This window comes from Bos mutus, chromosome 15 (genome assembly GCF_027580195.1).
Source record: "Bos mutus isolate GX-2022 chromosome 15, NWIPB_WYAK_1.1, whole genome shotgun sequence".
NCBI lineage: Eukaryota > Metazoa > Chordata > Mammalia > Artiodactyla > Bovidae > Bos > Bos mutus.
In genome coordinates this window covers 925542-938583 of record NC_091631.1, presented here as the reverse complement: position 1 = coordinate 938583, position 13042 = coordinate 925542, and the positions used below count along the sequence as shown (strand labels likewise).

The 13042-nt window shown below is 46.7% G+C and overlaps 2 protein-coding genes across 2 annotated transcripts in view; one reads left to right on the top strand and one right to left on the bottom strand.

Annotated features, from left to right (window-relative positions):
• The window catches only part of STX3 (syntaxin 3), a 95632-nt gene that overhangs the window by 50926 nt on the left and 31664 nt on the right, over positions 1 to 13042 (top strand). The window lies entirely within an intron of this gene.
• Positions 560 to 4981, bottom strand: MRPL16 (mitochondrial ribosomal protein L16). Its single transcript, XM_005906425.3, has 4 exons — positions 4696 to 4981; positions 4305 to 4370; positions 2405 to 2553; positions 560 to 1225 (listed from the first exon to the last, which is right to left on the bottom strand). Exons 1-4 carry the CDS (start codon positions 4748 to 4750, stop codon positions 740 to 742), a joined length of 756 nt encoding a protein of 251 aa, XP_005906487.2. The 5' UTR covers positions 4751 to 4981; the 3' UTR covers positions 560 to 739.

Sequence of the window (13042 nt, the reverse complement as noted above, 5' to 3'; positions counted from 1 at the left end):
TAGCTCTGAAAAACAGATGAACTTTGTTCAAGGCAAACACGGAGCTGGGCCCATGGGCCTTTGAATGACCCAGGCCCTCGCTCATTCAGCAGTAGGGATCTACCGGGCGGCCCCTGCACTGTGCTAGGACCTGTAGGGACACAGACGCAGAGCCAAACACCCTCCATCCGCAGAGGGTTTCCCGCCTAGCAAAGACCACAGCGTTCAGCTTTTCTATCAGTTCCTTTCGCTAAAAGGCAAGGGCATGTCTCTTGCCACATTGTCCAACATCCCCCCTTCCGTGACTGAGAAGATGGGTAGCTGGGCATAAATAAATGTTGTCAATTACTCTGTGCACTGCTGTTTTCTCTGTTTTTCCAGAAACAGTAAAAGTTTGTAACTAGGCAAGTGGCATAAAAACTAGCTCCTGAAGTGTGTGTATGTAAAAGGCTGACTTGTATCAGAGGTGGAAAAGGAAACGTGATTTAGCCTTGAAGACATTCCTCTTCCCGCTGAGAACCAGTCCGTCAGGTCTGGTTCTTAATCCTTTAAGGGACTGAGTGACCAATGAGAAGTTACATCATTTTGAGCTAACGCTCAAACTTTAATATAATGTACTTAAAAGAATCCGACAGGTGACGTACAGTTTTTCAGAGCATCTGTTCATATGCTGCTCCTCGGTTAGGACATCAGAGGTACCCAAAGGCCCGAAGGACTGGCTCAGGGGCACGAAGGCGCGGATTCCTGCTCCTGAGCCTCACTACACGCGCTCAGGCATGTAGAACTTGCCCCAGTACCGCCCCCGGTGGGTCAGGTCGTAGGGGCTCAGCACCTTCCGTATCCCCAGCATGTTGGCGGTGGCTATGCGCTCAAAGGTCCAGGGGTTCTGGTTGTTCCGTTCTCGCTCCTCTTGGTCCTTCTGTATCTTCTCTAGAGTCTCACGGCTCACGGCCTTGGCAGGGAAAGGCAACTTGTGGGCAACTCGGTTAAGGATGCCTTGTACCTCCTGGAATTCGCAGCGCCCGCCCACCTCAACTATGAGGCGGCCCGCCTTCACAGGAGTCACGTAGTGGTCGATGGCACCCTTGCCGCCCCCCATGCGCTGCCCCATACCCTTGCGGGTGATGGCCTTGAATGGGGCTGGTACTCGCCATAAGGCAAACATGTTCTTGGGGTCTATGAAGCGGTTGATTGTCAGGCGCATCATTTCAAAATGCCCCCAGTGGAGGTAACCGCCACCCAGTGCCTAGAAGTGAATGGAAGCATTAGAAACACATGGAAATTTAGATACCCTTCATTTGTGTTTTAATAGGTGGCATTAGTGGTAAAGAACACTCCTGCCAATACAGGGGACATAACAGAGACAGGTTCGATCCCTGGGTTGGGAAGATCCCCTGGGGGAGGCCATGGCAACCCACTCCAATATTCTTGCCTTGAGAATCCCATGGACAGAGGAGCCTGGCAGGTTAGAGACCATAGTATCGCAAAGAATTGGACACAACTGAAGCGACTTAGCACGCCTGGGTGCTATTCTTATGTCTCTTATGGAAACTGTGGCTTCAATGATGCATAAGAAAGTAAAAATATACATTCTAATCAGTACGGTGGAGGAAAAGCCTAGGGTATGATAATAATGGAGAACAAGTGTGGACCCACTTCAATGGACAGCCAGGGAAGACCTCTTTGAGGAGGTGACGTTTATAGCTAACGCCAGAAGTGAACGAACCAGCCAAGGGAAACAGATGAGCATTCCAGGCAGAGGAATGGCACATGCGAAGCCCACAGTGAGCCTGAGCAGAAGCCAGTGTGGCTGGGCAGAGAGAGGACCGCAGAGCAGACCGAGGTGCTGAAAGGCTGGCAGGCGCTGGCTGGACAGGCTTTGGGAAGCGGACTTGAAAACCTCTGGCTGCCTGGTGGGAACTAAACCGGCGTCCACAGCCATCGTGTAGGTAACGACGTCAAGTTTTCACAGACGCTACCTGATGAGTAGGATATGTCTAGACATCCCACATACTTGGGAGAAGGCAATGGCACCCCACTCTACTACTTTTGCCTGGAGAATCCCAGGGATGGCGGGGCCTGGTGGGCTGCCATCCATGGGGCTGCACAGAGTCGGACATGACTGAAGTGACTTAGCAGCCCACATACTAAATCATGGATAATCTTGATCAGAGGTTTGAGGAGATCTCACAGTCTGACTATGGGATAAATGAGATAACCTCTTCCGTCTCCTGCTTTTACATTATTTTCACTCATAAATGTTAAAAACATTTATGACTCAATGCTTACTGGGTGCTGCACATCAGTTTAAAGAGCTGCTGGTGGCAGTTCTAGTGAAAGCTGTGGAGGAAGAGACCAGAAGGAACCCAAGGAGTCTGTCTTGGTCCCTGGCTTCCGTCCTGTAGCCGTGTGACGCTGAACTCACCAAGATGGCAAAAGTGCCTTCTGTGAACTCAGTGGCTTCAGTGGAAGGACCTCGTATGTCACGCAGGTTTTTAGGCTCTCTTCTCACTTTTGGCACAAGTGGTGCCCTTTCGACAAATCTCAGCTTGGGCTTTTCAGGAATGGAGACACCTACACGGAGCACAGACAACCAAGAGTAAGTCAAACCAAAGGATTTGACTTCGGTCAATGTTGAAGGATTCATTTTTTTCCTAGAAAGATTCATAACCACCAGGTCAAAGCCTTAAAGTTACCACTCAACAACAATTCCAAAAGTGTGTTAGATTTACCTTGTGGGTGCTTTCATTGACACTGGAATTTTCTGACTATGACAGCTGTTGATAGAAATGTTTTTGAACCTTTTAAGATAGCAAAGTTTTAAATTGACAACCAAAATGCCTTTTTAAAATGCCTACCCTAAAGGGACTGTTAGGGAAGGTATAGAGATATGAGACAGTCACAAAATAACCCGAGGTAACATCTTTTTGTGTATGTGAATGTTTTGTGTGCTGGAATTAAGCTGAATTCTTTACATGCATTATCTCATTTAATCTTCAAAACAACTTTACAGCCCTGTTTTTTTTTAAGGCTTCCTTCTTAAATTTTTTAAACTTTTAAAAGTTTAACACACGTATATTAAAGGGTCCAATAAAAAATGTGAATTATCACAAAGCGAACACACAAACATACACACATAACTATAATCCAGATAAAGAAATGGAAGGTAGTGCTTTTAATCTCCATTTTATAGAAGAGGAACTTCAGGCCTGGAGACATTTTATAATTTGATCTGGGCCATCCAGTTAAAACAGCAAAGCCAGACAGTATGATACTATATTGTACATAAAAGTAGCCAAGTTCTCCTGCTTGCCACATTTTTACTGGGAGACTTACAACCTAGTACTCCTTTGATCAATGCTCTTTGCTCTTTCTATTCAAGGGCATTTCATGTTGAGAGCTGTATATATCCTACCATGTGCTTGCCCGGTGAAGGTAGGTGGGCTGAAACCCAGGCCACACACAGTACACCTGATAAAGACACATATTGCCACTTTGACAATATGGAAAAAATTAACTTGTAAGTCATTTACAGTTATTTCCACAGTAAAATAAGCATGGGTCTGTGATGGAGTCAAATATAAAACAGGAGACTTTAAGGACTACAAAAACTGCCCCCTGCCATTTCTATGTGTCTTGGGCTTCCCTGGCAGCTCAGTGGTTAAGAATCTGCCTGCCAATGCAGGAGATGTGTGTTTGATCCCTGGGTCAAGAAGATCCCCTGGGGAAGGAAATGGCAAAAATCCCATTGTCAGAGGAGCCTGGTGGGCTACAGTCCAAGGGGTTGCAGAAGAGTCAGACAGGGCTGAGCACACAACAGAGAAACTTTGTAACATTTTCTCCCCTCTCCAAGGCTGTATGCACTCCAGGGGTGCAGTAGTTTCACAGTTATGTGTCCAAGATGAGGCCTTCAGAGGTCCAGGCATCTATTTTTGAGATTTCCAATATATTTTAAAAAGTGTAAGATTTATCAAATTGTGGCTTACCTTGACTTTATATTAATAAATTAATGCTTCTCACACAATAGGTACATGCACATATGTGACCTCATTTGGAGCAAACATCAGAAGTCTAAATTGGAGGCCGATTAGGTGCAGCTGAGAAGGGGGCTGCGGGTCTCGCACCAGTGGTAGGCCATAGGGGAGATAATCCATTAACGATTTTAGCATTTAGAACACTGCCTGGCATAGAGTGTGCCTTCAACACATGACTACTGAATGGATGAATGGGAATGGGGGCACAAGGAAACGCCGGCTCTTGACCCACCCCCCGCTAGGTTCCATCACAGGAAAGGCTTATAAACCAAAAGCCAGATAAGCTCTCACCTTCAAACGTTGGCACCGGGAGCAGCGTCTTCAGGCCGGCACGCGCGGGCGGCGCTGCCCACGAATCTACAAAGAAAGGTCAGATTAAACCCCGAAGGCGACAGGCCCAGGGCCTGACGCGCTCTGCGCCTTGACGCTCCTGACAGAGCTGTCCTGTGGGCCGCGAGCTCCACTCTGGGAGACCCGAGGCTCTCGGCCCCCGAGAAGGACCGGCAGGGGACTCGGGGGCGACCCCACGTCGCGCAGACGCTTCTGCACGAGTCTCTCCGCGTGAGGGGCGAAGGGCGCTGCAGGCCCGCTTGCGGTTCAGCACCCGCGAGGGGGCCTCAGGCGATGCGAGACACACGACGGGGGGGTGGGGGTGAAGCCTGGGGGACAGGGGACAGCTGACCTGAAAAGGTCGCTCGCAGGACGGGGGCGCGGGCGCCACTCAGCAGCCGCCACATGGTCCGCGCGCGGGGCCGCCAAAGGCGACGCCCGGGAGCCTAGTCCAAAGCTGCTCCAGCCGCCACGCCGTCGGGCCGGAAGTTGCATTCGCGCCGGTCCAGGCCGCAGAGAGTCCCGGGTGGAAGTGAAGGAAACCGGAGGCTCGGCACCTGGATTCCGGCCTGGCGCCCGCGGGGGCTGGCAGTCCGTCCCGATATAGGTCCGGCGGGGACGGACGCTGTCTCCGCGGACTGCGTAGAGAGAGCCGGGCGCGCGTGGCCAGGTGATGCCGTGCGGTTCACTGCAACCCACCGCCTCTCGTCCCTCCTCCCTCCCGGGACAGTGGGAAAAAGCGACGGAGGCATGATTACCTTAACGTTTCCCGGGAAACTGAATGCGCCTCGTCCTGGCTTTGCTGCTGCTGCTGCTGCTAAGTCGCGTCGGTCGTGTCCGACTCTGCGCGATCCCATAGACGGCAGCCCACCAGGCTCCCCTGTCCCTGGGATTCTCCAGGCAAGAACAGTGGAGTGGGTTGCCATTTCCTTCTCCAATGCATGAAAGTGGAAAGTGAAAGTGAACTCACTCAGTCGTGTCTGACTCTTCGCGACCCCGTGGACTGCAGCCTACCAGGCTCCTCCATCCATGGGATTTTCCAGGCAACAGTACTGGAGTGGGGTGCCATTGCCTTCTCCCAATATGCTATCTAGGTTGGTCATAACTTTCCTTCCAAGTCTACTGTACTTAAGTCCTGCTAAATCCGCGCGTGGTCTTTCTCCAAGGATTAATTTCGTAAATGGCAACAGTAAAACCTGTAATCTCGCAGAGCTGTTGGGAGAACCCTCCCTTCCCACAGTTTTATATACTTCTTGACTGCACGCTGAATCTGTATCAGATGAGTTAGTGGGTTTTATTGCAGCCACTCATTTCTGTCCCAAGAACAGCTCTGAAAGGGTTAAACTGCCCCCCACCCCCAGCTGCCCGGCCTGGGTCAGATTTTGGGCAGCTCTTCTGTGCTCTCCTTGCCTCTCCACAAAACTCAGGCGATTCCCACGTGCTCAGGCATTTAAAAGTCTCAAGCTGAATGCTGTATAATATTGTTTTGGGTGGAGAATAAACCTGCAGTGCAGGCACTCGTTGATTGGACTCTTAAGTCTTTTGGTGCCCTGAAACGTCTACCTCATTACTTATTTTAAAAGAACTAAACATTAACTCATATTTCTGCATTTAAGTAGTAACTATAATATCTATTTTTTCTTTGTAAGAGTTAAGTACAATGGAGGCTACAAATATGAAAATCCAGTGATCCTATCTTTATGAATTTATGTACAGAGGATATGATGGGAATATAAACAGCTAACATGGAGATATGAGAAGAATAAATAAAGGGTGTGAAAAATGGAATCATGGACCTGAGGTCTTCCTGGATCACAGAAAATTATTTTTCCCCTCAAATTTTTCACAGCTGTTTATTTACACTTCTCTTCTGATAGTTCAGGGCTAGTTGTTTGTAGGAAAATGAGGTTCAGGGATTAAATGATTTACTATACAGTATGGTGCAAAATAGGGAATCTTGACAGACTTAGTTTTGTTGGAATGTTTGCTAGCATCTCCCAAAAGTTGGTTTTCAGACTTTCCTCAGGCCTTCGTTAAACATGTAAATATCTGGTTCCTACTTATAAAGAAACTCTAAAGATGAGGTTCAGGAATTCCTGTCATGAACTGGCCCTCCCAGTGATTCTAACACCTAATCAAGTTTGGGGATCTGTGCTCTGCGAGCACTTCGAAATTTTAAAGAGTAGAGTACAGGCACAAGGCATTGTTTCTGGATTCTCCAGGCCAGTACGCACTGAGATTTATAATTTTCCGATCTGTATAAAAATTATCTAACACCTCAGTTTTTAATTTCTTAAACTCCAGAGATGAAGATGACAAATCTGCAGCCCAGTCCCAGGTCCAGGTGTTGACTGAACACAACACTCATGGCGCACGGAACATGCACACACACACGTGTGCACACACATGTGCATGCTCTCATTTTAATAAAAATACTGGATTTTTGCTTATCAGACTCTAATCAGAATATCATAATGCAATAAACAACCATGCAGTCTCCACTTCAGGAAGCCCACAGAACCTTCTCGAGGGGCTAGTTAATATCAGCTTTTTTTTTTTTAATAAACCCATTTAGTTTCCATACGGTGTAGAGCATTTCCACAAGGGCAGTGGTACCCTAGTTTTTTCCACAACAAAAACAATGCACTGGCGACTTCCCTGGTGATCCAGTAGTTAAAAATCCGCCTGCCGATGCAGGGGACACAGGTTTGATCCCTGGCCTGGGAGAATCCCACACGCCTCGGAGCAGCTGGGCCCGTTCGCCACAACTATTGAGTCTGTGCTCTAGAGCCCGAGAGCTGCAGCTGCGCCGTCACACCCCAGCTGCTACAGCCCGAACTTCTAGAGCCCGTGCTCTGCAACGAGAGGACCACGGCAGTGAGAAGCCTGCGCACACGACCAGGAGCAGCCCCTGCTCCCCACTAGCAGAGAAAGCCCGTGTGCGGCAAGGAAGACCCAGCACAGCCAAAAACAAGTAGGTAGATTAAAGACATGCTGTGCTCTAACACAGTATTAATAATGAACATACGGAGAGATCTGCTGTCTACCAAGCGCTCTCACACACACACACACAGGTTATCGTATTGGAGTCCCTTTTTTCTGTAGATGATGGTGGAAACAAGGCTCAGAGAAGTCTCCCTTCATTGCACGTGTATCTGCTGAGTATCTCCCTTACTGCCCTGAGAGGCACGAGAGTGTCTCCACATGTCCCAGAGCTCTCCAGCTAAATTAGAGTCAGTCAGACTCCTGGGGGGTTATTAGAGTTTTACAAAGGAGTTATTTCCAGCATTTCTCATGGAGTGAGTCAACAGGCACGAAGAATGGATCAACTTCTAATTGTTTGACCAAGAGGGAACCATGACAACTACTGTTCTTGCTTTTGTCTTGGAATTTACAGACGAGATCCATGGTATGTCTATGAATGGTTTCAACATAGTAAATGAATCCCTACTGCGGCTTAGTCAAGTTATTTACAAGTCTGTTATTATAGACCATGCTATAAGAAACATCCTTATTCATACCATTTTGGTACTGTTTTGGTATTTCTATTGGGCAAATTCCGAAGAAAAATCACTGGATCAAAGGGATATTTATTTAAAATCGCCTTGCCTCATAAAATTGCATAAACTAGCCTTCACCAACAATGTATGGGCATGACTGTCACACACACCCTTTCTGGGAAAGGCTGTGAAAGTTCTTTTAGAGCTTTGCCAATGTGACAGGTGGAAAACCACATCCAGTGTTATCTTTATAACAGGACTTTAACACAGAATTGCTTCTGACTCAGTTTGGCCTGAGGCCCCAAGGTATGTGATAATTCCTGTAATTCAGATGGAGGAGTTGAGCTTCCTAATCTGGATTTAGTAATATAAAGGAGCTGATAGGGATTGGCTTTGCTATTCTTAGCTACTCACTCTCCTCTAGTGTGTAGTTCGTTACTCAGTCATGTCCAGCTCTTTGGGACCCCATGGACTGTAGTCCGCCAGGCTCCTCTGTCCATGGGATTCTTCAGGCAAGAACACTGGAATGGGTTGCCCTTTTCTTCTCCAGGGGATCTCCGCAACCCAGGGATCAAACCCTGGTCTCTCGCATTGCAGGCAGGGAGGGTCTTTACCATTTGAGCCACCAGGGAAGCCCCAGTCTGTAAGAAGCACTGGAAAAATAAAAAAAAGACAGGGGAAACTGGTGATGACAAGAAGGGTTTCTTTGGACAGAGTTGATATTCTGTGAGTTTCACTTCCCTCCGGGCTGGTCAGGGATGAAGTGCTCCGTGAGGCTCAGTGAGAGGCAGTTCAAGATCATCTCGTTGACACAAGACTGGGGAAGTTTGTGTTTGGAGGCTGACCAAAGCAGCCTGCAGCTTCAGAGTAGAAGGAAGTAGCCGAGTTTGCACTGATGTCAAGTCAAAGGTGTGACTATGCGGGTGACCGGAAGGGGGCCCCCGTGCAGGGCACAGTTTTCTTGTGTCCCGGCCAGCAGGACCCCTTGGAGAGGCGACGAGAAAGAAGCCAGAGGAGTTGTACCGATGGATGGCCAGGGCCAGCGAGAAGAGTTACAGGCAACAGTCAACTGTTCAGCAGAGATGGATGTGCCCGCATCAAGGCACCTGCGATGTCCTCTGTAGTGAGGAGTGTGCCCTCTGAAAACCCCATGAAACTCCCCGAGGAGAAAGAGTATACTTTATTTATTTGTTTATTTTTTAAATTTAATTTTATTTTTTAACTTTACAATATTGTATTGCTTTTGCCATACTTTAAAGTGTACCCTGGGTGACTTCCCTGGTGGCCCAGTGGTTAAGACTTTGCCTTCCAACGCCAGGGGTGTGGGTTTGATCCCTGGTCGGGGGCGAAGATCCCACATGTGACCTGGGCCAAAGGAAGTAATATTGTAACAAATTCAGTAAAGACTTTGAAAATGATCCACATTAAAAAAAAAAAAAAATCTTGAAACAACTGTCTCAGACCCAGTGGGATGCCGTAACAAAGTATCCCAGATGGTGGCAGAAACAATAGAAGGTTACTGCCCGGCTGTTCTGGGGGCCCAAGTGTGAAGTCAAGGTGTCAGCGCATGGGTTTCTCCCGAGCTGTGGGGAAGGGTCTGCTCTAAGCATCTCTGCTGGCTGGTAGATGGCCGTCTTCTCCCTGTGTCTCCTCATACCGTTTTCCCTCCACGTTGCTCTGTCACGTGTCCAAACCCCCACCTTTTATAAGGACTCTAATCTTATTGGATTGGGGCATAACCTTGGTTACCTCACTTTAACTTGATTTCCTCTGTGAAGACCCTCGCTCCAAATAAGGCATTTTTAGGTATTGCTGGTTAGGACTCCAGCTTACCTTTACTAGGGGGAGAGGAGGGTACAGGTCAACTCCTAGCAGGTGCCATGACTGTAAGCCATCCCAAAGGGGTCAGAGGTGAGGGGTCAGGGGCAGGAAAGGTCTTCAGTGTTGGGAAATGTGCAGAAATGAGAACTAAAGACCCCTCCCCTTGCCTCCATTTCTGTTTTCACCGCTCTCTCTCTGGCTGAAACTGGAAGAGGGGAGCAGCCTTACTTTTAAATGCAATTCCAAGTTTCAATTATTACACAGTTTTGGACATTTTAGTTACTGAAGTCAGTATGTTTTCTGGGACTGGAAGTGACAACACAACTTTTTTTTTTTAATCAAGGAGTGAGGAGAAAATGCAACAAAACGGCCTTCCAGACTGAGTCTGGATCAGCAGTAGCAGGCTACGCTGTAGCTGATTTCCCATAGCGTTCTCTGAGCTCTGCGTAGTGGCCTTGCTTGCATCCTGGTTACACACTTTGCATATTATTTTTGGCTGCACCCTGCTGCGTTCGGGGGTTCCCTGACCAGGGATTGAACCTGGGCCCCCTGCCTTGGGAGCGCAGAGTCTTAAACACTCAACCACCAGGGAAGTCCCTAGTTTGCAATTTAAAAAAATTACTAGAGATGATGAACTTTTCTCATCTTCTTGGTTTCATATCTTTTTGTCTGTTTTTCTGTATGTGTGATTCGCTTCTTGTGTGTTTTGAGTTTCAATCACACTGTGCATTTTTTTCCTCCCAGATTCAAAGCTGCTTGTCGTGTATATTAACTCCTGTTCAGGTGTATGAGTTTTGATTTTTTTCATCTTTCAGTACATCCTTTAATTTTTTTGAGGCATGATGATTATAATTTTTTAAGCAGTAAAATCTACCAGTAATTTTAAGAGTTTTTGAGACTGATCATATGATTATAAGGGACAGAGGTAAGGCTCTAACATAATTCTTTTCCAAGTTGAAAAATCCTCATTTAATATGTGACTTTATAATGTACTAAATTCCCACATTTTAATTTTTTTGAGTTCCTTCTGATATTTCACTCCACTCCCATAGTCTCTCTGTTCTGAAACCAGTGCCACAGTTTTAATTATTGTTACTTTATTACACATTTTTACATACACCTGGTCAAGTTCTTCACTTTTGCATTTTACTCTGCAAAAAAATATTATGGCACATTTTGCATGCTTGGTCTTCAAGATAAAATTTAAAACTGTTCTTTTCTTTTTTTATTTCACATTTGTTTTATTCCTCCAGGTATATTGTTAGGTCCTTCGAAAATATGAGAGGGTAGGTTTTTTATTTCATTTATTTTTCTTTTTAAAAATAGTTTATTTATTTTTAACTGGAGGGTAATTGGTTTACAATGTTGCTCTGGCTAGAGATTCCAATACTACATTGAAAGGGACAAGAATGGGCATCCTTGTCTTTCTGAGCTTGGAGGAAATGCTTTTAGCTTTTCATGGTTGAGTAAGATGTTGGCTGTAGGACTGTCGTATATAGCCTTCATCATATTGAGGTATATTCCCTTATTTCCACTTTGTTGATTCCATATTATTTTTAAATGGGGGATAGTATTTGGCTCTAATCTTCCTTCTTCTTTCCCTTGCATCTTCACAAAAGTAGTTAGGCACAGCTGACCCCTTCCTGACTACTTTTGAACTGTGGTGTTGGAGAAGACCCTTGAGAGTCCCTTGGACAGCAAGGAGATTAAACCAGTTAACCCTAAAATAAATCAACTCTGAATATTCATTGGAAGTACTGATGCTGAAGCTGAAGCTCCAATATTTTGGCCACCTGATGCGAAGAGCTGACTCATTTGAAAAGACCCTGATGCTGGGAAAGATTGAAGGCAGGAGGAGAAGGGGACAACAGAGGATGAGATGGTTGGATGGCATCACCAACTTGATGGACATAAGTTTGAGTAAACTCTTGGAGTTGGTGATAGACAGGGAAACCTAGCGTGCTGCAGTCCATGGAATCGCAAAGAGTTGGACATGACTGAGCAACTGAACTGAACTGACCACTTCCTGTGGGAAGCAAGCTCAGCCTTTACCAGCCATGACCACTAGAGGTCACAAAAGCACTTAATATAGTCACTGAAACACCGGAATGCAGTCTGGAGCATTAGCGGTTATGCAAAAATAAACCCATACAGATTGCATTTAATTAAGGTACTTTCTCAAAGTGGAATTGTGATTCCTCATAGCAGACCCATCGTCAACCTCACTCCCCTGTCCCCTACCCCTGCCAATACAGATGAACACAGTTAATCACTAGTGTGCTGAGAAGCATCAGTCACGTCAACTCTTTGTGACTATATGGACTGTAGCCGACCAAGCTCCTCTGTCCATGGGATTCTCCAGGCAAGAATATTGGAGTGGGTCGCCATGCCCTCCTGCAGGGGGTCTTCCCAACCCAGGGATCGAACCCACATCTTTTATGTGTCCTGCATTGGCAGGCGGGCACTTTACCGCTAGTGCCACCTAGGAAGCCCACTCAGTTACTAGGCAGGTAGTTAAAATGAGATTTTCGTACATGAAACCAGCCTAGGACCCCTGCTTTTTGCCTTCCATGCCCCTCTTTTTCCTTTAATGTCAATCATTAGAGCAAATGTTGGGTGCGGGACTCACACACACACACACACACACTTTCCTTTGTGTGTGTGTGCAATTGTTGAGAAAAAGTTGTCTTGGTCTGACTTTTATTTTTTGGCTGTGCCATGCAACATGTGGTATCTTGCTAACAGTTCTTCGACCAGGGACTGAGCCTGTGGTCCCGGCATTGGCGGTGTGCAGTCTTAGCCGCGGAACCACCAGGGGAGTGCCAAAGTCACCTTTGTCTACAATTTTCCCCCATTTTTCACTGCTCAGCTATGATGTGTTGAATGCGGAAAACTTAGAAAACAGAAACAAATAGACAAAAATTGATCACTAATCATTCTATCATGCAGAGGTGACCACTGTCACACCCTGGGATGGATGATATTGGGGTGTTGTGTAGTCTAATTTCTTCCCTTGGCTATGCATGGATGTCTTTTCATGTTATCAAGCATTTACCTTCAACGTGAACTTTAGTGACTTTTAGAATCCCATCATATAGATCCACAGGGTTTGCCTATTTTGCTCTGTTGTTGGACACACAGAGGGCTTCCACTTCCCCACGCTACAAATGCTATGATATGTCGTGTGTGTGGGCGCACTCAGTCGTATCCGACTCTGAGACCCCATCGTCTGCCAGGCTTCTCTGTCCATGGAATTTTCTAGGCAAGAACACGGGTGGGTTGCCGTTTCCTACTCCAGGGGATCTTCCCGACATAAGGATCGAACTCGTAAAAACTCTCAGCAAATTAAGTGTAGAAGAAACGTGCGTGCGCGTTAGG

What these genes read in the sequence shown, in the direction of transcription:
- MRPL16 (XM_005906425.3), bottom strand. Translation starts at nt 4,750, where the DNA reads ATGTGGCGGCTGCTGAGTGGCGCCCGCGCCCCCGTCCTGCGAGCGACC. An exon ending in CCCGGTGCCAACGTTTGAAG is followed by an intron (nt 2,554 to 4,304) that starts GTGAGAGCTTAT and finishes TGCTCCGTGTAG; the next exon opens with GTGTCTCCATTCCTGAAAAG. An exon ending in AAGGCACTTTTGCCATCTTG is followed by an intron (nt 1,226 to 2,404) that starts GTGAGTTCAGCG and finishes ATTCACTTCTAG; the next exon opens with GCACTGGGTGGCGGTTACCT.